Source organism: Stegostoma tigrinum, chromosome 14 (genome assembly GCF_030684315.1).
Source record: "Stegostoma tigrinum isolate sSteTig4 chromosome 14, sSteTig4.hap1, whole genome shotgun sequence".
NCBI lineage: Eukaryota > Metazoa > Chordata > Chondrichthyes > Orectolobiformes > Stegostomatidae > Stegostoma > Stegostoma tigrinum.
The window spans coordinates 66,365,454-66,389,350 of NC_081367.1; the positions used below are offsets into that span (position 1 = coordinate 66,365,454).

Consider the following 23,897-nt stretch of genomic DNA (forward strand, 5'->3'; position numbering starts at 1 on the left):
ATGGTTCTTTTGTGGAAGGAACCAGCACAGGAAGTTGTGGAGGCTGGTACAATTACAACATTTTGAAAAGCATCTGGATGGGTATATGAACATGAAAAGGTTTAAGAGGGACATAGGCCAAATACTGGTAAATGGGACTAGATTAGTTTGGGAAACTTGGTTGGCATGGATGTGATGGACCTAAACCAAAAAAAGTTTGATTCCATGCTGCTTGACTATGATTTAAGAGTTCTAAACCAAGGTAAGTAGACGCAGTTAAGATACCAAAGAACAACTATGATGTAACTGGCCCTAGGGACTGACTGGTGTACACCTGCTCCTATGCAGAGAGCAGAGAACCCACAGCTTCCTGACTCAAAAGTAGAAGGTGCTACCAACTGAGCTGCGTCAAGGGGTATCAAGATATCATACCACTTTGTGGTGAGAAATAACAAAAGAAAAGAAGTGTTCCTACCATAACAATACAAAGGTCACTTACCATGTGTCATTGAATGATTTTCATGCCAAAATGATCTTAATAAAAAGTTTCAAACCAGTTTGCGCATCCCCACTTTTTCCCCTGCACTTTGAAAACAAGAGTTTCCTTCCTCCAAAAGCATCACTGACATGTTAACCAGTGGAGGATGGATATTCGGCCCACTGCGGCGCACCAGCTCTCTAGGCATTTACGTCTGGGGGCCAAGCTCTTGCCTTTTCTCCACGGCCCCACACGTTGTTCAATGGAGGCATTAAATTGAAACATACCTCCACTGCACCTCTAGGCATTGCATTCCAAAACCAGATCACTCGCAGCATGAGGAAGGTGACAGAAAAAAACCTTGCATTCACAGAATTTACAAACATGGTGTTATGATCCCTGACAGATCTAATTAATGTTAATGTTAAGACCCGGCAAGGGACCAGCACCTTTTATTTTCTTAAAGTAGATAAAGTGCAAGATCCCAGGGACCTACCAACAGAATTAAACAAAAGGTTGCATCGTTTTCAACAGACAACATTAGAACTGTAAGACAACTGAAACATGTACAGCTTATTGCTGACATCTAGAATTAACTTTCAGTAAATATGGATAATGGACCATGACTGAACACCCCAGAGAGAGCGTGCATCAGTAGCAAACACAATCAAGACAGATTCTGTTGTTGTTTCAGTAATTCCCCCAAAATGTAATTACAAGGTGGATCAGCAAATCTCAGTTCAACTGCACTCAGCTCTTAACTTTTGCTGGTCTAACGAGTGAGGATCTGTTAGGACCTCATCAACCAAACTTGTTCTGGTCAATTTTCCTCCTTTCTTAAATCTGCACTCCTCTAGACTCAGTCCTGGACTTACTCACGGGGATCACTCCAGTTCTTCACCAATTTCTAGCCTCTCAGTAGGCCAGCCAGTGTTCTCTCTGGCCCCCATTCAGTACCATGAGCACCATCAGCCATGCACAGCAAACACTGTTGAAGGGTTTTTCAACTCACTCCCACAGAAGTACAGATGTATTAAAATTTCTTAGGAATGACAATCACCAACAGTCTGTCCTGGTGCACCCACTTAATGCAAATGATCAAGAAAGTACAACATAGCCTATGGAGGCTGTTTAGGCAAAGGAAATTTGCCATGTCCATAAAGACGGTGACTAATTTTTATAGATCTTTCAGGGAAAGCATTGTATCCGGATGTGTCACGGCTTGGTACAGCAACTGCTTTGCCCAGGTCTGTGAGAAATAGTTATGAACACTGCCCAGACCACGATGCAACCTTCCACTCATTCTTCTCGCTGTCTCGGAAAGACAGCCAACAAAGATCCCTCTTAGCACAGCTATTATCTGTTCCAACTTCTAATCAAGCAGAAAATACAAAAGCTTAAACATACGGACCAATATATTCAAGAACAGCTTCTTCTCTGCAGTGTTAGACTCCTGAATGGACATGTTAAAATTTAAGTTTGACGTTGGCCTCGCTCGTTGCGCACCTTCTCTACAGCCGTAACATTGCATTCCTCTCTCTGTTCCATTACCCTAATGCACTTTGCATGGTATGATCTGCCTGTAATACATGCAAAACAAAAACTTTTCACTGTACCCAGGTATATGGGACAAAAAGTAGTCAGATCAAATAGTGACCCTCCCATTTTCTTCGCCTCACAGTACTGCTTCTGGTTCCCGAGATGGACAGTTCGCTCCATACTAAGTCCTAAACATTCTCCCAGTGTTCGAACAGAGCTATTCAACTATACTTTACAGCTCACCAAGACCCATACATGGAAATCAATGTAATTCTGCTGCCTTCCCAGCAATACAGCAAACTATAATACTTCTAAGAAGGAGTATAGTCCTGACACTCCTTTTCAGTGATCCCACTTCCCAAATTATCCAGCATGATTGATCCAAAACCTTCTAATAAGCCACTCCCCTACTGCTGGGTAGAAGTGAATGTAGCAAGCCAGCAACTCTTGGAAACCCAATAGATTCTGAATGTTACATTTCACATTCTTCTTAGCACGAGAATTGCTTACAAAATAGTAAAGGATCCAACACAATGGATGACATTACCATGAAGGATTCTGTTCGAGTTAACAAACAGTTTCCCCTGACAGAGGACGATTGGTAAGACAACTATAAACAAAAACAAAAACAGCAAGCTGTTTATAAAACTCAGCTGTTATAAATTGACACAGATCCAATCCTAACTTTCAAGGAAGAGAAGGGAACTGGACTTTAAACCTAAAAAGGGGAAAACGCTGGAATGGCTAATAGAGCAGAGAACTGGGACAATTCTTTGGAAGCAGGCACAGATATAACGAGCTCAATGGGTGTTTTACCCCGGCACAATATGATGCTAAATTACTAAGCTTAGGAATATTAAAAGACATTTAATATGGAATCTGACAAGTAGAGGGGAAAAAAAAAATATTTAAATGCAAAAGTAGAGTCATTGAAATACGTCTAGATCAAAGTTAACATCAGTGCAATGTTGTGTTTATCTCCTCCATACAGTGATATCAAAGGACAATTTATAAACAAACCAGAATCACTATATAAATACGTAATGCTTTGTTATTACCCAGCAGCAATGGCCTTTATGAGCTGTTTCATATGATTAGTTTTAGAAATAGTATTGAAAAACCTGGCAAATCAATATCAACCGTATTAATTTGCATCCCTGCAAATGATCCTGCTTGACATCAAGACATTCTTCTGTGTCACTTCATGATTTTCATCCATTTCCCAGATAATACTGCTCCCTCTAAATCAAAGAGATCATTCATCTCATTGCTGTTTGTAGGATGTTTATTTTGTATAAAAGTTGACTACCAGTTTGCTCGCACAACAAACTGCACTCAAACAGTTACAAGTAACTAAAAGCAATTCATACAAATTGTACACTTCAGAAATTCATTAGTAAATAACCAGCATGTTAAATTTTACACAAAAGATTGAATCATCTCAGAATTAAGTCATGGCTTGATGATTTTATTTTAAAAACAGCATTAACAAGCAATGACTATGTCCTTCCCTTTGTTAATCAGCACCTTAAAATTAAATCTTCTTATTGTCCCATTCCAGGCCTCTAGTCTCCTCCCCGTCTCTGCAATCCCACCAGCCCCACAACTCTTAGAACACATGTTTCTCCAACTCCAGCACTACTGGTTATCCTGCTTTTCTTTCACCCCACAGCCACAGGAGCCCTTCAAGCTTGCTCCAACATTCAATGACCTGTTCACATTTTATTCCATACCCGCTTTGATCCCTTTAAGCCTAACTGCTATGGCCAACTATTTCTTGACCTCAATATCTTGGCTTTAACTATTATCTGTGGTGGAAAATTCCACAGTTTCCACTCTCTGGGTGAAGAAATTTCTCATCTCAGTCCTAAAATGGTTTATCCCACATCCTGAAAGTATGACTTTCCAGCCGTTGGAAACAACCTTCCTGCATCCACCCGGTTAGAATTTTATAGGCTTCCAGGAGATCCCGCTTCTGTCTTCCGTTCCAGCGAATATAATCCTAGCCTCGCTTCATGCATCAGTCCTGCCATCACAGGAATAAGACTGATAAGCCTTCACTGCATTCCACCTCCAGCAAGAACTTCCTTTCTCCGGTGAGACCAAAACTCTGTCCAAACTCTGGAATTCCCTCAAACATCTGCGCTTTCTTCATCATCCACAAAAGGAGCCCTTTGAAGCATGCTTTTTTTAAAAAGTTTAAAAAAAACCAAGCTCCTTGGTCAACTCCTCAAATACTTTGTTCTTTTGGTTTAGTGGCACTTTTTGTCTCAAGACACTCCTGTGAAGCATCTTGAAACTTCTTCAATGTCAAAGGTGGCATTTCAATGCATGTTGTTAAAGTGACATTGAACATGGAGGTCAATCATTTAGTCAAGAGATTTAACACAATGATACCGCACTCAGAGAGCATTAGGTGAATAAGTAATCGAAGACAGCTCAAAGTTTTGGTACTGCAATGTATAAAGATCAAAAAAAACCAATAAATAAGCCATTTTCTTTCACTCACCAACATATACTACACAGTCATGGTTGGCACTAAATGAAATTTTTCCTTTAGAAAGATTTGTGCCATACTAATAACAACTATTAATTCATACAGTCGCAGTACACCAATATGCTGGGATTATTTTGTGCAAAGTAACAGCAGCAGCAAGTCAAAACATTGGGCTTCTGAGATTAAATTTTTGTATTCGGAGGGAGAAAAGGGTTTCCAATGGGAAGGGGAACGCTGAGAATCTGACACCAAAAAGAAGCAACCGTCCATTGGTATTAAATCACTTACAACAGAACACACACACACACACACGGGACCTTCTAAAATAGAGAACACATTCAATCATGTTACGGAGATAACTTGTTGCTGCACTAAAGGGTGGGTTTCCAATGGGAAGGGGAACGCTGAGAATCTGACACCAAAAAGAAGCAACCGTCCATTGGTATTAAATCACTTACAACAGAACACACACACACACACACACGGGACCTTCTAAAATAGAGAACACATTCAATCATGTTACGGAGATAACTTGTTGCTGCACTAAAGGGTGGGTGTAGTGTGCTCGATTTGTTGTTTTACTACAGAGGAGAGGGTGGGCAATGTAATGCATTGCCTCCTACCAATAAAAGGGCAGACTTGAGTGTAATACAAGGAAGTAATGGCCTAGTAGTATTATCATTGAACTGTTCATCCAGAGACCTAGGTAATGTTCTGGGGACCCGGGTTTTGAATCATACCACAACAGATGGTGGAATCTGAATTCAGTAAAAATATGCAATCAACGGTCCAATGATGATTATTGTCGGAAAAAATCCATCTGGTTCACTAATGCCCTTCAGATGGTTACTGATGATAACTATATCTTCTAGATTTATTCGGTAAATTTAAGGTTGCCTTTAGGGAAGGAAACTGCCATCCTTACTTGGTCTAGACGACATGTAACTCCAGACCCACAGCCAATGTGGCTGACTCTTAACTGCCCTCTGGGCAATTAGGGATGGGCAATAAATGCTGCCTAGACAGACCTCATATCATGAATAGAGAGAGAAAAAAAATAATTATTGACACTACAATGTCCCAAAGCACTCTGGAGTACAAAAGAACAAAGTCACTGTTGTAAGGGAGGGCACCATGGCAAGCAAAATACACAAAACAAGCTCCTAAAGACATCAATAACTGGACTACCAAACCAGAAGCCCTAACGGCATGGTTCAAAACCCACGACTTCAGCTGGTGGAACTTAAATTTAATGAATAAATCTGGAAGATAAGGTTAGCAGCAGTTAGTGGCCTCTAAGCTATTAGTCATTTAAAAAGAAAACCCACCTGATCACTAGTCAAATAGGAAATTTGCTATCTTAACCTAGAGAAGGGCCATTAAAGATGAGCAACAAATGTTGGCCTCACCATCAACTTGGACAGACCAAAAGAAAAATAAGTGTATAGTCTGCTTTATTGATACTAGTTGAGGGATAAGTATTGGCCAGGATTATGGAGAGCGAGAGACCAAGTGTACCATGGGCTACAAATGTAAATTAATAATATGTTTAAAGGCAGACTTATGGTTCCAGCTGACACTATTAACATACAAGTCATACACAGACTCATATCTGACTTGAAAATACCTTTTTTTGGGTTTGGTTTCAATTTAAGATGGTCTTGCACTGAAATAGCATCAGAGATGTATGGTACAGAACTTTCAGTCCAACTCATATGCCAAACATATCCTAGATAAATCTCACCTCGTTTGCCAGCATTTGGTCCATATCCCTCTAAACCTTTCCTATTCATATACCCAGCCAGGTGCCTTTTAAAATTTTGTAATTATATCAGCCTCCATCACTTCCTCTAGCAGCTCATTCCATACACGCACCATCCTGGATGTGTTTGCTCGCTGAGCTGGAAGGTTAGTTTTCAGACGTTTTGTCACCTTTCTAGGTAACATCATCATCAGTGAGCTTCCAACGAAGCGCTGGTGTTATGTCCCGCTTTCTATTTAGGTTTCCTTGGGTTGGTGATGTCATTTCCTGTTCTTTTTTATGTCATCACCAATGCAAGGAAACCTGAACAGATAAACAAAGCGGGACATAACACCAGCGCTTCATCGGAGGCTCACTGACGATGTTACCTAGAAAGGTGACGAAACGTCTGAAAACTAACCTTCCAGCTCAGCGAGCAAACTCACATCCAGAAACTCAACCTGATTACAAGTCTTCTCAAAACTCGCACACACCACCCTCTGCGTGAAAAAAAATGCAATTTACATCCCTTTTAAATCTTTCCTCTCTCACCTCAAACCTATGCCTTCTTGTTCAGGGCCTCCCCCATGACGGGAAAAAGAGTTTTACTATTTAACCTATCCACGCTCCTCATGATTTTATAGGCGTCTATAAAAGGCGGAGCAAGTGAAGAACAGACATGCAAGGGAATTTCTGGAGGTCTGGCTCTCAACACTGGATTACATTAACAAACACATAGAAATAGACCCCATATATAGACCACTGCTGTAAAACAGAACCGGAAGTGACAAGACCCACCACACCAAAGGATTATATAAATACAGAACACAGCAGAACACCAATGCTTCGATTAGAGATCACACTGATGATGCTGCCTAGAATGGTAATGAAACGTCTGCACACAATGGAACTACCATCTCGGTGAGCAAACAAACCACTTCAAACCCTCTAATCCTGAGCATATCCTTGTAAGAGTTTTCTGAACCCTTTCAGGTCTCACAAAATCCTTCCTAATGCAGTGACCAGAATTCTACACATATTCCAAGAAAGGCCTAACCAATGTTCTGTACAGCTGCAACATGACCTCCCAACCCCTATGCTCAATGCACTGCCCAGTAAAGGCAAGTATATCAAACACCACCTTCACTACATGTCTACCTGCAACTCCACTTTCAAGGAACTATTAACCTGCACTCCAAGGTCTCTTTGCCGAGTAACATTCTCCAGGACTTCATCATTGAGCGTACAAGTCCTGCCCTGGTTTATCTTTCCAAAATGCAGAACCTCACATTTAAACTTCATTTGCCACCCCTCAGCCCATTGACCAATCTGATCAAGATCCATTATACTCAGAGGTAACCTTCTTTGCTGTCCACTACACCTTCAATTTTGGTGTGAAGTGCAAACGTAGTAACCATACCTCCTATGTTCACGTCCAAATCATTTATATAAAATGACAAAAGGCAGCTGATCCTTGTGGTGCACCACTGGTCACAGGTCTCCAGTCTGAAAAGCAACCCTCCACCACCACCCTGTCTTCTACCTTTGAGCCAGTTCTGTATCCAAATGGCCAGTTCTCACTCCATTCAGAGAGTTCTAACCTTACTAACTATTCTACCATAAGGAACCTTTTTGAAAGCCTTACGAAGTCCATATTGATCACAATCACCACAGGGCCCACAATCCTCTTCATTACTTATTCAAAAAAAACTCAATGAAGTTAGTGAGACACACAAAGTCCCAGGCACGAAGCCATGCTGACTATTCCTAATCAGTCCTTGCCTTTCCAAATGCATGTAAATCCTATCCTTCAGGATTCCCTCCAACAACTTACCCACCACTGATGTCTATAGTTCCCTGACTTTTCCTCACCAACTTTCTTAAATAATGGCACCATATTAGCGAACCTCCAATCTTCTGGCACCTCAACTGTGACTATTGATGCAGCAATCTTTGTATCAAAGGGCCCAACAGTGACTTCCCTAGCTTCCCAAAGAATTCTAGACTACACTTGATCAGGTCCCAGGGAATTCATCCACGTTTATACATTTTAAGGTGTCCAACACCACCTCATCTCTAATATGAACTGCAAGCGTGCAATGTTGCAGATTTGTTTCATAAAATGAAATTAGAAGTTTCTCGTGCAAAAGAAATGAAGATTAAATAAAACAAACCAAGTACTGACTCATTACACAATCTTGATTTTTTCAGAACGCATAGTAAAAATACATTCCCAGCTACTCCATCACAAGCTCCCAGCAGCATTGAGACACACAGATACATTATCCATCATATCTGAGAGGGGGACTTAATAGTTTCTTTCAATTCCTGTCCCAAGAGTTGTATAGGCTCTTCATAGAGTATTCACACAACTGAGCTAGATTCACACAACTCAGCTGCAAATAACTCCTTCAGGAGTTCTAACCAAACACTTCCAATCTGGAGCTTTCAATGAAAACCCTGACAGTGAGGTAACTTACTTCCAAACTTTTCTGTACTTTAAATCAACCAGGGCTTCTGTGAATGCACTCTAAAAGGTTTTGCAAGCTGTGGATTTTTTGCTTTGCAAAATCAAAAAACATAATTGTCAATTCTTTTTACTGAAAGCAAGCAAATACTTCCTCCTCCCCCCCCACCGAAGGATCTTGCCCAAAAGTGTCAGCTTTCTTGCTCCTCGGATGCTGCCTGGCCTGCTGAGTTCCTCCGGCTCCAGACTGTCTTATATTTAAATGCTCTTCAACGTTTACTTTGTCAATTTGTTCAATCCTCAATGCAAACAAATCCCACCATCTCAGGAACACACTTTATCTCTCATACACTGGTTTTAAAATAATCATGGTTCAGGAATGTCATCATTGAATCACTAGAGCGTGGAAACAGGCCCTGCGGCCCAACAAGGGCACACTGGCCCTCAGAACATCCCATCTTTGACACTATGGGCAATTTAGCATGGCCAATCCACCTAACTCACACATCTTTGGACTGTGGGAGGAAATCTGAGCACCCAGAGGAAAGCCACGCAGACCCGGGGAGAATGCGCAGACTCCACACAGAGAGTTACCCGAGGGTAGAATCGAACCGTGATTCCTGGCACTGAGACAGCAGCGCTAACCACTGTACCACCGTGCCACCCCTGACAAGCTCTTGTTAAGTTGCTTCAAACACAGACCAAAAGCCACATGCAACGAGCTCAAATTCAAAAATAAATGACATTATAATCACATACCAACATTACAACAGCACCTCCAACATTTCACCATTTCTTCTACACAGCAGTGCAGTGTCAGCCTGGGTTGTCTTGACCTCTTTTTGGGAGTGGAGGGTTAAAAGCCACAATCTTTTGACTTTGACGCCAGGGTGTTAACCACTGAGCCACGGCTTACACAAATAGTCTTCTAGCAACCCCGAAATCAGAGCAGCTGCCACGATCACCGATTTACATTAGGCACCACATACAGACAGAGCTCTGTGCACTTACAATATAGCAAGCTCTTCAAAGTCACCTATCTCAGCCAAGTGTGTTTTGTGGCTTTGCAAGGAGAGCAACTGGCCGATCAAGCATATGGAATACGTGCTTTTCCACCCAGGCAAACAAATAGCACAGACCATGATGAGAAATAATCTCTATAAACATCTGTGTGATGCTCTACTTATCAAACGAGTATCCACAGATGAAGAGGTTGGGAACTGTGTCAACAAAAGCAACTCCCAGTTCATCCTGGTGTCTGGCGCATCACTATATGCTACTCTGAGGAAATAGGTTCCTTAGATTCCAGGTCCTTGTGCATTTCTTCACACCACAACCCCAACCATACAGACTTTATGGCTGTTCAAATGTGCCAAATGTAGCTCAATTGCAGAATGTGAGCCAAAAGAAGTTGAGAGTTAGACTCTCACTCTAGCACAATAATCTTGGCTGATATTCCAATGCACTATTGAGTGAGTGGCTGCCCTGTCAGAAGAGCTATACTTGGATGAAATTACTGTGCCTTCACCTGCCTTCCAGCCGAGCAATAACAAGACCCCAAAAGAACAAATTTCAAGGGAAAAAAAGCAAAGAGCTCTCCCATGTCCCTGCTGATATGTAACTCTCAAATCGACATCTAAGGTACAAAATTATCACATTGGCAATTTAGTGTATGGCAGATTTAATTCACTGCAGCAAAAACAATACGTCATTTGGAACATCTAGAGAGTGTCCTGTAGTCACGTGGATGTTAGTATTCTATTGAAGAAAACAGAATGAACCTGGAGATGCTTGCAATTAATAATGCTCCTGCATGAATATCACTAACAGAGTACTGCCAGTGGACATGTCCATGAAGGCCAAAATATTAGTGGTGCAGAACAAATAACAAAATTCCAATCAGGGTACACAGATGATGATGATGATGATGGAGTAAGGATAGGGATGCGGGTTGCTGCTTCTAAAATCTATTTAGTGCTAAAAATAACAGCGTTAGTCACGTGGTCAGAGCTGTACAGCACGGAAACAGGCCCTTTGCTCCAACTCACCTGTGCTGACCAGGTATCCTAAAATCAATCTCATCCCATTTGCCAACATTTGGCCCATATCTCTCTAAACCCTTCCCCATTCATTTCTCCATCCAGACGCCTTTTAAATGTTGTAATCTGTACCAGCCTCCACGACTTCCTCTGGTTGCGCATTCCATACACATACCAGGCTCTGCTGGAAAACACTAGCCCTCAGGTAGCTTTTAAAATCTTTCCACTCACACATTAAACCTATGCCCTCTAGGTCTAGACTTACCCCACGCAGAGGAAAAAAAAATCTTGGCTATTGCAAGCCTCTCATGGTTTTATAAACTTCTATAAAGGTCACCCCTGAGCCTCCAATGCTCTAGTGAAAATAGCCCCAGCCTGGTTAGCTATTGGGCAAGGCTCAAACCCTATACTCAATGCACTGACCAAAGGCAAGCATATTAAAAACACCTTCTTCACCACCCTGTCTACCTGCAACTCCACTTTCCCAGTGTCACAGAATGGTGATGTTGACATAGGTTTGTGGGCAAGTCTTCATTTTCACAACTTGGACGTTAATATGGCACAGCCAATCACACCCCAAATCAGAAGACAACCTCTGCATCTATCACATCTCTCTACCAGTTTGCCAGAACTTTACAGAAAGAGAGGAAATTAGGAGGGCAAAAAAAAGGGGGCACAAGATAGCTTTGGCTGAGAAGATTAGGGTGAATCCAAAAGAGATTTGTTTAAATATATTTCAAAAGGAATAAGAACAACAAGAGACAGAATAGGGCCAAAGTGAATATATACGTGTGGAACTGCAGGAGATGGGCAAGGTCCTCAATGAATATTTCTCCTCTGTGTTAACCATGCAAAAAGACAAGACGACTTGCGAATTTGGGGAAGTTAGTGGTGATATCTTGGGGACGGTCCATATCACAATAGAGGCGGTGTTAGATGTATTAGAACGTATGACAACGGACAAATCTCCTGGTCCTATTCAGATATATCCAAGAACCCTGCAAGAGCCGAGAGAAGAAACTGAGAGGACCCGGGCTGATATAGCTGCATCATCATTAGCCATAGGCAAGGTCCCAGAAGACCAGAGCATGGTGAATGTTGTGCCCTAATTCAAGAAGGGTGACAAAGAAAAACCTGGGAATTATAGACCAGTAAATTGAACATCGGTGTTAGGCAAGTTACTTGAGAAGACTGTGGGATAATATATACACACACATATTTGGAAAGGCAGGGTTTGATAAGAAGTAGTCAGCATGGCTTTATGCATGGGACATCATACTTTAAAAATTTGTTGGAGTTCTTTGAAGAAGTGACTAGAAAGGTTGATGAGGACAGGGCAGTATATGTAGTCGATATGGATTTCAGTAAGGCCTTTGATAAGGTTCCACATATTAGACTGCTCTGAAAGGTTAGATCATGCAGAATCCAGGGAGAGCTGGCAAACTGAGATGCTGCTTGGCCTGCTGTGTTCATCCAGCCTCACATTTTATTATCTTGGAATTCTCCAGCATCTGCAGTTCCCATTATCTCTGAAACTGAAAACACAATTGGCTTGATGGTAGCAAGTAGAGGGTAGCAGTGGAAGGATGCAAGTCAGACTGGAGGCACTTGACTCGTGGCATGCCTCAGGAGTCAGTGCTGGGCACATTGCTGTTTGTTTTCTATAATCGATGATTTGGATGAGAATGTGTAAGGCATGATTAATAAGTTAGTGAACAACACTAAAATAGGTGGTTTCATGGACAGTGAGGAAGTTTCAGAAATTGCAGCAGGATCTTGTGGGCTGAGAAATGACAAATGGAATTTAATAGACAAGTATGAGGTGCTGCATTTTGGAAAGTCAAATCAAGGTAGGAGTTACATGGTGAATGGTAGAGTGTAGGAGAGACTGGGGGTGGGGGTGGATCTTATCGAAGTGTATAAGATCATGAGAGGCATGGATAGGATGAACGCACAGTCTTTTTCCTAGGGTTGGGGAAATTGTGAGCTAAGGAACATCAGTTTAAAGGTAAGAGGGGAAAGAATAAATGGGAACTTTCTATTAAATACACAGAGGGTGGTACAGATATGGAATGAGCTGTCAGTGGGAGTGGTTGAAGTGGGTACATTAACAATATTTTAAAATAAAAGGGTATTTGGGCAAATAGATCAATAGGAGAAGTTTAGAAGGACATGGGCCAAGTGCAGGGAAATCAGGTTAGCATTGATGGACATTTTGGTCGGCATGGACCAGTTTGGGTCAAAGGGCCCGCCTCCACGATGTGGGACTCAATGATTCTAATCAGTGTAGAACAATTTAGGTGAAGTAGTCAAGGATGTACATGATTCATGTCTACTGTCTCCGATCTGGGAGTCACTGGAAAAATTGAGCATTTGTTGCACATCACAAATTGCCCTTGAACCATGTGGCTTGTCAGGCATGTCAGGGGGCTTCACGGCCACCATCTTGGAGACCGGCTTTCAACTCCAGATTAGATGAATTGAATATTAAACTCCACAAGCTGCTATGGTGAGATCTGAACCCAAATTCCCAAAGTCTTTTAGCAGGACCTCTGGATGACTAGTCCAGGAACATTACCACTATTTCACCACTGTCCAGTCATTTACTTCATAGGCAACTCAAATGACAAACATACAATGGGCTTACATAGTCAACTGAGCAAATTTCTGGCTTTATTGCTTTACAATTGCTCCCATGCCTCCATTATTTTCTAAATGTTAGAATTCTTATTGCAGTAAAAATACTATTACTAGTCAAGGAAACATTATGGGGACCACTGCAGGAAGGAGGGGAAATACAATTTAACTTTTTCTGACAGGAGAAAAAAAGCATAGAAATTTATTCTAGGATGTGCCCCAGAAGTGGAGTACCACAAATACCTCTCACGTATGTCACCAGAGATGGATGTCTTATTTGTGCCTTGAATGGCTACAAAACACAAGACCCAGTGCCCCTGCATGAGCATGTTTAACATGACACAGAAGCATTACACAATGTAACTTCAGGGAGGAGAGAATCACCCCTCAGTAAAGGTGACGATGAAAACAATCCTGTAAAACACTCATCATGCTCACTAAGGCCCTTTAGGAAAGGAAATCTGTTATCCTTACAGGGTCTAGCCGACATATGACTCCAAACTCACTGAAACAGGATTGACTCTTAACTGCCATTCAAAAAGGGTATGCAGGGATGGGCAACAAATGCTGGCCTTCCCATCGATGTCCACATCCCAGAAGAAAATAGGTCAAAGAGAAGTCAGAGTCAGATTTAAACCGATAAGAAATGGGCATAGTATCATACTATATCTCAATACTGCAATTCGAGAGCCTGCTTGCTCTGACATATCATAACAGACAGAAGTTAATTCACACCCAGCACAATAAATAATCCACCACTTAAGTAGTTCTGCAAAAATTGTTCGCACACAGCACAAAACATTCACACTGATCCAAGTGGGTAAAAGGAGCACAAAAACCCCAATGCAAAAGCTCCAGAGGTTTTTGTTAATAAAGGGTCAGAACTGAAACAGCAGGTGTTTGGTAGAGAAAAGAGAAAAAAAAGGAGGAAATGAAAAAGGCTTTAGGCCATCAGAACTGGGAACTGAGGCATAACAGAGTGAAATGATCATCAGACAGAGACAGTTTCCAGAATAGAATAAGATGTAACGTTTTCCATCAAGCTCAAAAATCACAGCATCAACTCTCAGTTTCAGTTTAGCACATTCTACAATCTGTTTGAGCCAATGCTCAGCTCCATACCCACAGACCAACCCCACCATTTCTATAAATTTATCCTCTACAGAAATGCTCAATAAACCAAAACAATAAAGAAAAAAAAAAACTTGCATGTAAGGCAATGAACACAAAGAAATTCCATCTTCCTACAGCCTCAAATTTTTCTTTTTTTTTGAAAAAAAGAACACTGTTTTATTGTTCTTTCCAGAAACATATCTAATTACCAGTAACTGTATATAAACGGATTCACGATGTCATCATCTCTAGAGCTAGCATTGTCCTTCAGGTGAACAAGGGATGCTCTTAACTGGTTTGACCTTCACATTCCTAGTTCACAGTGACATCCAAAATGTCATAATGTATCACAGTCTGGCAACTCTTCCAGATCGAAAACTAGACATCAAGATACGTGTTCCATTGTGACAATCAACCCATTAGTATCTCACAGTTACGAAAGGCAACATTTTCAACAAAGATGAAAAATTAACCCATCAAATAGATGTAGATACTGTTACAATCCAGCTAGGAACTCTTATTCCTAAGAAGTTCAAACACCTCATTTCAACCAACAGAGCAATGCTTTTGAATCCTTTTTAAAAGAAAAAATAAAAATATAGACACGACTGCATACAGAAGACTTCAACAAACCACGCACTTAACTACCTGCATTATGCGCTCAGGTTTACTTTATACCTCCCCTAAGAATTCACTTATAAGACACAATCTTAAAAGTTATTTATTTCTCTAGGGACTGCCCATTAAGTATGCACAGGCCACTGGAGAATTCATTTCAGATCCAGCTATTCTTAGGGGTAAAGCATTCATTTACCCTCTCATGACCTGGGATTCCTTGGTCCCTTGATTTGGTTATTTTTTCCAACACTTCCAAGTCAATCTGCCTGTTGCTAATGTTACCACAAGAGCAAGGGAACCACACTGCAGGTCTTACATTTATATGAAACCAGGCAGACATTCTTCCAGTTTCTCTTCCATTCCAAAATTCAGAATTATGATGTCAGAGGCAGTGATTCGGTCCATTATGCCTGCACAAGCTTTTCAAACAAGCCTCATTACCTAGTGGCAATCTCCAGCCTTATCCCCATACCCTAGCACGTAATATCCATCCTAATAAATCATCCAATGCCCTATTAAGTGTTTCAATGGGACATACCTTATCACATTTCAAAGTGTTGCATTCCATACTCTATTGAGTCATGAGAGAAAATGGTTTTCTCATATCAGCCACTGCTTCTTTTACACTCACTTTAAATCTTCGCCCTCTCAATCTTGTGCTTTTTACAATCAGGGACAGCTTTTCCCTACCTACTCTATCCATCCCGCTCATGATTTTGAAAAATTATAAGTGTCCTCTCAAAGATGGAGTTCCAATTTCTTCAATCTTCATTAGTGAAGCTTCTCATTCCTGGAACTGTTCTACAATACACTGAGACTTTTCCTATAACATGGCACACACAGCTGTATCCAATACTCCAGCTGATGGCTAATGTCATATGCGAGTTCCATGGGGTGGTGTCCTCAGCCCAATTATATTCAGCTGCTTTATCAATCATCCTCCCATCGTCAGAGCAGAAGTGGGGATGTTCGCTGATGATTGCTAAATGTTCAGCACTACTCATGGCTCCTCAGATACTGAAACAGTCCATGTTCAAATGCAGCCAGATCCAGGTTTGGGCTGACAAGCAGCAAGTGACAGTCATGCCACCCAAGTGTCAGATCATGACCATCACCAGAGACAATCCACCACCCCTTGGCATTCAGCAGTGTCACTGTCACTAAATCCACCCCATTATCAACATCCTGGAGGTTATCATTGACTAGAAATTCAACTGGACTCACCACAAACAGTAGTTACAAGAACAGGGTTAGAAGTTAGGAATATTGCGACTGGTAACTCATGTCCTTCCTAAAGCCTGTCCACCATCTTCAAGACAGAAGTCAAGTGCGTGATGGAATATTCCCCACATGCCTGGGTAACAATACTTAAAAATCTTGATTGACACCACATCCACCCACCACTGACACTCGGTAGCAGTGTGTACTATCTACAAGACTCACTGCAGAAATTCACTAAAGATCCTCAGGCAGCACCTTCCGAATCCATGACTACTTCCAACTAGAAGGAAGAACAAGGGCAGCAGATATATGGGAACACCACCACCTTCAAGTTCCCCTCTGAGCCATTCACCATCCTGACTTTGAAAGATAAATCGCTGTTCCCTCACTGTCGGTGGGTCAAAATCCTGGAATTCCCTCCCTAATAGCATTGTGTGTCAGCAGGTGGACTTCAGTGGTTCAAGAAGGCAACTCAGTGCCACCTTCTCAAGGAGAGGCAATAAATGGTGACCAGCCAGTGACATCCATGTCTCACAAAATGTTCAACATCATCTCCCTGCCCTTATACTCTCTGGCCCTATTAATAAAAGGCCAGGGGTATGCTTTATTAACTGCTCTCAATTTGTCCTTCCACTTTCGTTGATGTGTACAATATGTATAGACACACACAGACACACACACGCAGGCCCCTCTGCTCCTTCACCTCCTGTATAATTATTCCCAACATTTTACACTGTCTTTCAAAGTTTTTCCTCTACTAAACGCACGTGCTTGCACTAGAGTGCGATCAAGCCTGGCTCTTGCAGTGCAGCGGTAGTGTCCCTATCTCTGGAGCAGGAGACCCAGGTTGAAGCCTTACCTGCTCCAGGAGGTGTGTAACACCATCTCTGAACAGGCTGTTTAGAAAATACTTCACCCTACCCTCCATACCATTGGATTAGGCTTGTTTTCCTTTTCTGTTTACAGCAGGCCAGACTGTCACGCATTTCAGCTTTGTGAGATGAAAACATGAGGCCCAAACAAATGTTCAAATTGTCTGAAACCATACACCTTTGCTACACGCCATCTCTGAAACAATACAGCTGCTCTATCCTGTCTTCAAAAATCAACCTTTAGATTAATTATCTTTCACTTCCAATTTTCAAAGGGAAATTGTTTGTCAGATCAATGAGTTTGCTAAATAATTTTAAACTAATTCAGCTCTAAACGCCAAAACAAAAAGAAATGTTTCTCAGAACAGCCATTACTGCAAAGCTTGTGAACGTCATGTATCCAGTTCTTTAGTTAGGTAAGCCCAGCTGCTGTACAATGATCTTTCTAAATTGTTAACATCTTACTTTATTATAGTTACCAACACTTCAAGAGTAATCACCAAGTTTGCTACAATTAAGCCTTAATCCCTAAAATTACAAAGCTGCACTTAAAAAAAATTACATTCCAAAGCTTTGATGAGATATACAATTATTTACATTGACCCACGTGTAAACAAAAGCACTAACATGAGCATTGTCCAAAAGGCTCACCCAGATGACATTATTTTATGCACAATGGACCAAGGCCATCAGAAAAGCGAATAATGAAGTGCAAATGTCAATCTTAGACTATTCATGTAATAGTCGATAAAAGAAAAATACACAGATGCTGTAAATCTGATATAGTTACAGAAAATGCTGGAGAAATTCAGAAGTATCCATGGAAACTGTAACAAACAGAGTTTGACTTCATAAATCTATCACATAATAAGTTTTTAACTTCAGTTCTCTCCTCACAGGTTCAATCTCAGCTGTTGCATTCTTAATCTTATTGAAGTCAGAGTCATGTCATCAATAATATCATCATGCTCTCATTGTACCATAGTGTCAGAGATGCACAGCATGGAAACAGACCTTTGGTCCAACTCGTCCATGCTGACCATGCGGTGCAACACTGAACTGTAAGGTCCCATGTTAATCCTTCATCTCTGTACTTAGTGAGTTGACCAGACATAATCAAAATCCAACAGTTTAACTCAAAAGAGCCTCTCAGCTTGGAAAAAAAGACGAAGAACCAGATAAGCCTGTGATCCAACTTCTGATTGCTAGCCTAATTTATCACTCCATTTTGTTCACCCACTGGATCATAAAATCCTTCCCACTCCCGCAACACTAGTGGCCAGCTACATAAGGCACTGAGACAGTGTCTAGTCTCTGGAGTATCTCACATCTAACCACTTTTAAACAGCAGGTCAGACAACATAGAACAGCCAAAATTCAATTCAGTGCAGCATATTCCAGTTTATAAGAAAAGCTCAGGCATGAATTTACTCAATACACCAAGTTCTGTCGATATTGGGCAATAAAGTCCCAGATTGCAACATATACTAGTGGAAACCAATTCAGCACGTGTAATACTTTAATGTAACGTATTTCAGTTGTGGAAGTACATTAAAATGAATTCTTTTTTTACAAAAGTATTACATGAGAGGTGAGTGCCACGGGCCAGGCCAGTATTTATTGTCCATCCTTATTTAGCCAGATGGCATTGAAGAGTCAACTGCACAATTCTGGCAGCCTGCAGTTACATGCTCGCCAGACCAGGTAAGGACAGCAGTTTGCTTCCATATAAAAAAAAGGACGACAGTGATTCAAATTGGTTCTTCTAACAATCAAAAAGGTTTCATGGTCATTATTAGATTCTTGGTTCCTTTCATTACGGAATTCAAATTCTGCCCACTGCGGAGGCAGAATTTGAACACGGGCCTGGCTCACTGGATTAGTAATCTGGCAATAATACCACTAGGCCACCGCCTCAGCACTTTAGTACGTAACAAAAGAGAAACACCAGAGGTAGTAAGAACTGCAGATGCTGGGGTCAGAGATAACAATGTGGAGCTGGAGGAACACAGTGGGCCAGACAGCATCAAAAGAGCAGGAAAGCTAACGTTTCAGATCGGGATGCTTCTTCAGAAATCCTGACCCGAAACATCAACTTTCCTGCTCCTCAGATGCTGCCTGCCCTGTTGTGTTCCGCCGGTTCCACAGTGTGTTAACAAAGAAACACCTCTTTCCCCCTACACATATATCTCCACTCGAAGGATGGTGCAGTAGTAACATCACTGGCCTAAAAAGACAAACAATCCAGAATCCCAAGCTAATGTTCTATGGACACAGATTCAAAGACCACCATGAAAGATGAACAAATAATGTGTTGATTTAAAAAGTAGTCTAATTGTGACCAGTTGTCATAAAGACCTGGCTGATTCACTAATGCCCTTGAGTAAAGGAAATCTGCTATCCTTACCTGGTCTGGCCAAATGTAACTCCAGACCCAATGCAGTCTGGTTGACTCTTAACTGTCCTCTGAAATGGGTGCAGTCTCATCAACACAGTCATCCCTTACGAGAATGAAGACAAAAAAATATATATACACGCATACATACATTAGATAATTAATGTGCATCTGTCTGCCAGACATCACTGCAGTGCCAAAAAAAATGGGCTAGAAAACACTATACAGCCAAAATCTTATAGTCAGGGTAAATGCTTGAGCTCATGAAAATAATGGGCAAGAGTTAGACAAAATATTTCCATTGCACCTACCAACACTGTAACCAGTTTGCATTTCACAAGTATATATAAATAACCTAGTTAGATTTTATGCTTCTGGAAGGGGAAGAAATAAGTCAATGCAGAATGTAATAACATCTTGGTGCTTTTCTCCCAGCTCCCAATAATGAGACAAGCAAAACAAAAGAAACAGCTGGCAACAAAATGTGAAAAGCTGAAGAGAGGCAGATGTTACTGCAGAGATCATTGAGATGGTCACAACTATCCATAAAAACAAATTAAATGAAATGGAGGTACAGTACTGAGGTGGTAGTTGGAGTGAGGGGGGGAGGAGGGGGGAAGACAGAGATGTCAATGAACAAAGCGGAGACAATGTGTTTGGAGAGGAGAAAAAGGTCAGAATGAGGGGGAAGGAACAGGATGGGTGCTCTAGACAGAGGGAGGGAATGATGAAGGAGGAATCAGGAGGCTGTGTCAGGCAGGTGGGAAGGGAACATCAAGCAGAGATCCAAGGGAAAGAATGTAGGCAGGTGGTAGGGGGATAGAGAGGGAGGGAGGGAAGCTTCAGGATGCAGACAGGAACATCAGGAAGGCAAGGGGAAGGGAGCAATGAATGGGACTGTCATGAGGAAGTTCACAATATTGTGGGGTAAGCAGTCAGGAGGATGGTGGGGGGTAGTGATAGATGCCTATGGGGTAGAAGACAGCTAAAGGAGAGTAAGTGACAGGGCAGCTACGCAAGTGGGTGCCTCTGGGGATGGTGGGTAAATGTCAGGGAAGCCCTGGGAGGGTGCTCAGTGACAGAGCAGGTAAGGGTGGGCAATAAGGGACAGCACACTGGCTAAACACCACTGCCTCACGGTGCTAGGAACCCAGGTTCGAGGCCACCCTTCGACAACCATCTGCATGAAGTTTGCACATTCTCCCCATGTCTGCGTGGGTTTCCTCCCACATGCAGGCGAGGGTGGGTTGGCCAGGCTAAATTACCCCACAGTGTCTGGGGAGGTGAGGGCTCAGGTGGGTTAGCCAATGGGGAATGCAGAGTTACAGGCTCAAGGCTCAGGGAGTGGGATGCTCTTCAGGGGGTCGGTGTGGACTTGATGGGCCTGTTTGTATAATCTGGGATTCTACAGCTCAGTGACAGGGCAACTAGAGAAGGGTGTCAGGGGTGTGTGTGCGTGCGTGTGATGGGCGGAGCGCCGCCCTGAAGACTCTCTGGTTACCTCTTTCTGTTTGGGATCCTGCGGGTAGACATCGGGAGGGCCAAGCCGGGGCCGCTTCAGCGACCGCTGTTCATAACTGAGGAAACCGAACGCCGCCATCCCACATCTCAGCAAGAAAAGCAGAGTTTGGAGCCGGCTTCCCACAATCCTTTAGGTAGCAGAGTCTCAGCTTTTTTTAAAAAGAGAAAGAATCAGACATCATTTATTTTTCAAATATCCCAAATAATTGCAATACACGGACAGACAGCATTGCAACAAAAAAAACAATACTTTACAGTGCAAACAAAAAAAAACGCAATATCAGGTGATCCCCCTATCAAGATGCTAGCATACAGGTGCGTTTGTCAATTTTAAATTATGTTATACGTTTATGAATTTTGGATTTTATCGGAATTCCCATGTACAGACTAACTATAGCCTACCTGTCAATTGCTACAAATATTTGACTTATTCCCTCAGATGTTAAAATGCTACAATCTATCTAATCGAATCCCATCTCCTGTCTAATCAAAGTCCCTCTTCAGAATTTTTGTTACCAATTTGACATTAAAACTCCAACAGGGGAAAAACAATTATAAATCCGCTCTGTGTATAAACAAAGTATTTTGTGTCGCAAGGACAGAGAGAGATGGCAACACTCTCAGATTCAACTAAAACTCTATGAATTGTCTCCGATGAGGTGACATTTTTAAATTTTTTTTTCGCTTAAATCGGAATGAATTGCATGTTGCAGCATTCCTGACGGGGCATTTTAACATGTTGCTCGTTTTTAAGAAACAAAAAGCAAAATTCTTATTATTTATTGGTTTAACTTCTGCTCAGCAACAGAAAACATGAAATAATGCTGCCCCCTCAGCCTTGCCCAGATTTTTCCAAGCCTGCCTTTTACCTTTCCAGAGGCTCGTTCCTGTTCTCTGTTCACGAAGCTGCTCAGTGCTGAGCATGGTCCACTTCAATCACTGTCCATTCACCACATCCAACCCCACTTTCCCAGTAATTACACAGATAATTTGTTTCCAGATTCCCTTCCTGTTCCTCCTCCTCCTCCTCAGCTATTACGGTTTTTTTTCTCTCTCTCTCTCTGTGCCGGGCTGCAGCGCGTTTTACTGTCCTCTCAATTGACGCAGCCACACAAACAGTTCTTTCGACAAGCCCCCACTTAAAGGGAAAGGCGAGAACATCGGGCTCGGCCGATAAATATTTCTGCACCCTCCCCGGAGGCTCAGGCATGAAAAGGGGGAGTGTGCAAAAGGGAGAGCTTTCTCCAAACGAAATGCAAGCCCAAGCACATTTCAGAGAATCTCTACAGTGTGCCGTTCAGCCCATCGAGTGCACACCATCCCACCCCCGACCCTGCATTGCCCGTGGCTAATCCACCCAGCCTGCTCATCTCCGGACACTATGGGGCAATTTAGGGGAGTGTGCAGTGGGACCTGGGTGTCCTTGTGCATCAGTCACTGAAGGTAAGCTGCAGGTGCAGTAGGTGGTAAAGAAGGCAAATGGTATGTTGGGTGTGAGTGATAATGGGAACTGCAGATGCTGGAGAATCCAAGATAATAAAATGTGAGGCTGGATGAACACAGCAGGCCCAGCAGCATCTCAGGAGCACAAAAGCTGACGTTTCGGGCTTAGACCCTTCATCAGAGAGGGGGATGGGGTGAGGGTTCTGGAATAAATAGGGAGAGAGGGGGAGGCGGACTGAAGATGGAGAGAAAAGAAGGTAGGTGGAGAGGAGAGTATAGGTGGGGAGGGGATAGGTCAGTCCAGGGAAGACGGACAGGTCAAGGAGGTGGGATGAGGTTAATAGGTAGGAGATGGAGGTGCGGCTTGGGGTGGGAGGAGGGATGGGTGAGAGGAAGAACAGGTTAGGGAGGCAGAGACAGTCTGGGCTGGTTTTGGGATGCAGTGGGTGGAGGGGACGAACTGGGCTGGTTTTGGGATGCGGTGGGGGAAGGGGAGATTTTGAAGCTGGTGAAGTCCACATTGATACCATTGGGCTGCAGGGTTCCCAAGTGAAATATGAGTTGCTGTTCCTGCAACCTTCAGGTGGCATCATTGTGGCACTGCAGGATGCCCATGATGGACATGTCGTCTAAAGAATGGGAGGGGAGTGGAAATAGTTTGTGACTGGGAGGTGCAGTTGTTTATTGCGAACCGAGCGGAGGTGTTCTGCAAAGCGGTCCCCAAGCCTCCGCTTGGTTTCCACAATGTAGAGGAAGCCACACCGGGTACAATGGATACAGTATACCACATTGGCAGATGTGCAGGTGAACCTCTGCTTAATATGGAAAGTCATCTTGGGGCCTGGGATAGGGGTGAGGGAGGAGGTGTGGGGGCAAGTGTAGCATTTCCTGCGGTTGCAGGGGAAATGGTATGTTGGCCTTCATTGTGAGACGTTTTGAGTACAGGGGCAGGGATGTGTTGTTACAGTTATACAGGGCTTTGGTGAGGCCACACCTAGAATACTATGTGCAATTTTGGTCTCCTTTTCTGACGAAGGATGCTCTGGCTCTTGAGGGAGTGCAGCTAAGGTTTACCAGGCTGATTCGGGGGATGGCAGGTCTGACATATGAGGAGAGATTGATTAGGTTGGGATTGTTTTCACTGGCGTTCAGATGATTGAGGGGGCATTTCATAGAGACTTATAAAATTCTAACAGTACTGGACAGGGTAGATGATGGGGGGATGTTCCCAAAGGTGGTTGTGTCCAGAACCAAGGGTCTGAGTATTTGGGTAGACCATTTTAGACGGAGATGAGGAGACAGTTCTTCACCCAAAGTGTGGTGAGGAAGTAGTTGAT

General features: G+C 42.5%; 1 protein-coding gene across 4 annotated transcripts in view; it reads right to left on the reverse strand.

Annotated features, from left to right (window-relative positions):
* The window catches only part of LOC125457561 (mediator of RNA polymerase II transcription subunit 12-like protein), a 568,603-nt gene extending 546,400 nt beyond the window's left edge, over positions 1-22,203 (reverse strand). For all 4 annotated transcript variants that reach the window (XM_048541933.2, XM_048541934.2, XM_048541932.2 and 1 more), the window contains exons 1-2: positions 21,987-22,203; positions 21,098-21,266 (exon numbers count right to left, since the gene is read on the reverse strand). In XM_048541933.2, the coding sequence (XP_048397890.2) occupies positions 21,098-21,196 (99 nt within the window). In that variant the 5' untranslated portion in view covers positions 21,197-21,266; positions 21,987-22,203. The remainder of the gene's footprint in view (positions 1-21,097; positions 21,267-21,986) is intronic.
* Positions 22,204-23,897: the final 1,694 nt, after the last annotated feature.